At 42.7% G+C, this 581-nt stretch overlaps 1 protein-coding gene across 1 annotated transcript in view; it reads left to right on the top strand.

Moving 5' to 3' along the window:
- Positions 1-512, top strand: part of LOC107633745 (DELLA protein GAI) — a 2,356-nt gene extending 1,844 nt beyond the window's left edge. The window contains 1 exon segment of the mRNA XM_021119561.1: positions 1-512. This exon segment is cut by the window's left edge and continues 22 nt beyond it. Within this exon segment, the coding sequence (XP_020975220.1) occupies positions 1-168 (168 nt within the window). The 3' untranslated portion in view covers positions 169-512.

Below are 581 nucleotides of genomic sequence, written 5' to 3'. Positions count from 1 at the left end.
TCGAACGCGTTCAAGCAGGCGAGCATGCTACTGGCGCTGTTTGCGGGTGGGGATGGGTACAGGGTGGAGGAGAACAATGGGTGCCTCATGCTTGGGTGGCACACCAGGTCCCTGATTGCGACCTCGGCGTGGAAGCTTCCACCCCTTTCTTCTGGCGGCGAGTCTTAGTGAGTTGACTCGGCGCGTGGGGCCTGAGTTGGATGGATGGATGGTGACCTTAATTATTACTACTGTTACTACTTCTACTACAACTACTATTATATACTCTGTAGATTAATTGGGGATTATTATTGGGGAAATGGCATGGTTTGAAGAAAACTTTGGAAGAAGAGTGACTCAGTAACCGAGTGAAGTGAGTGAGAGAGTGAGCGAGTCAGAGGCAGAAGATAAATAAAAGGGGAGGGTAAAAGAAAAACCATAGCTTGTAATTTGTAATTGTACTTTTTACTCTGCGTCTCTCTTTAGTGATTTTCGCATTTTCCAAATTACATTTGTTCAATTTTTAAGTTGAATGTCTTTTTTTTTTTCTTGCTTGAATATGTTTGATTAATTTTTAATTACAGTTTGAAGTCTCCTCTTTC

This window comes from Arachis ipaensis, chromosome B03 (assembly GCF_000816755.2).
Source record: "Arachis ipaensis cultivar K30076 chromosome B03, Araip1.1, whole genome shotgun sequence".
Lineage (NCBI taxonomy): Eukaryota > Viridiplantae > Streptophyta > Magnoliopsida > Fabales > Fabaceae > Arachis > Arachis ipaensis.
Note: the sequence above shows the minus strand (reverse complement) of the source record. Positions and strands in the feature narration are given on the sequence as shown.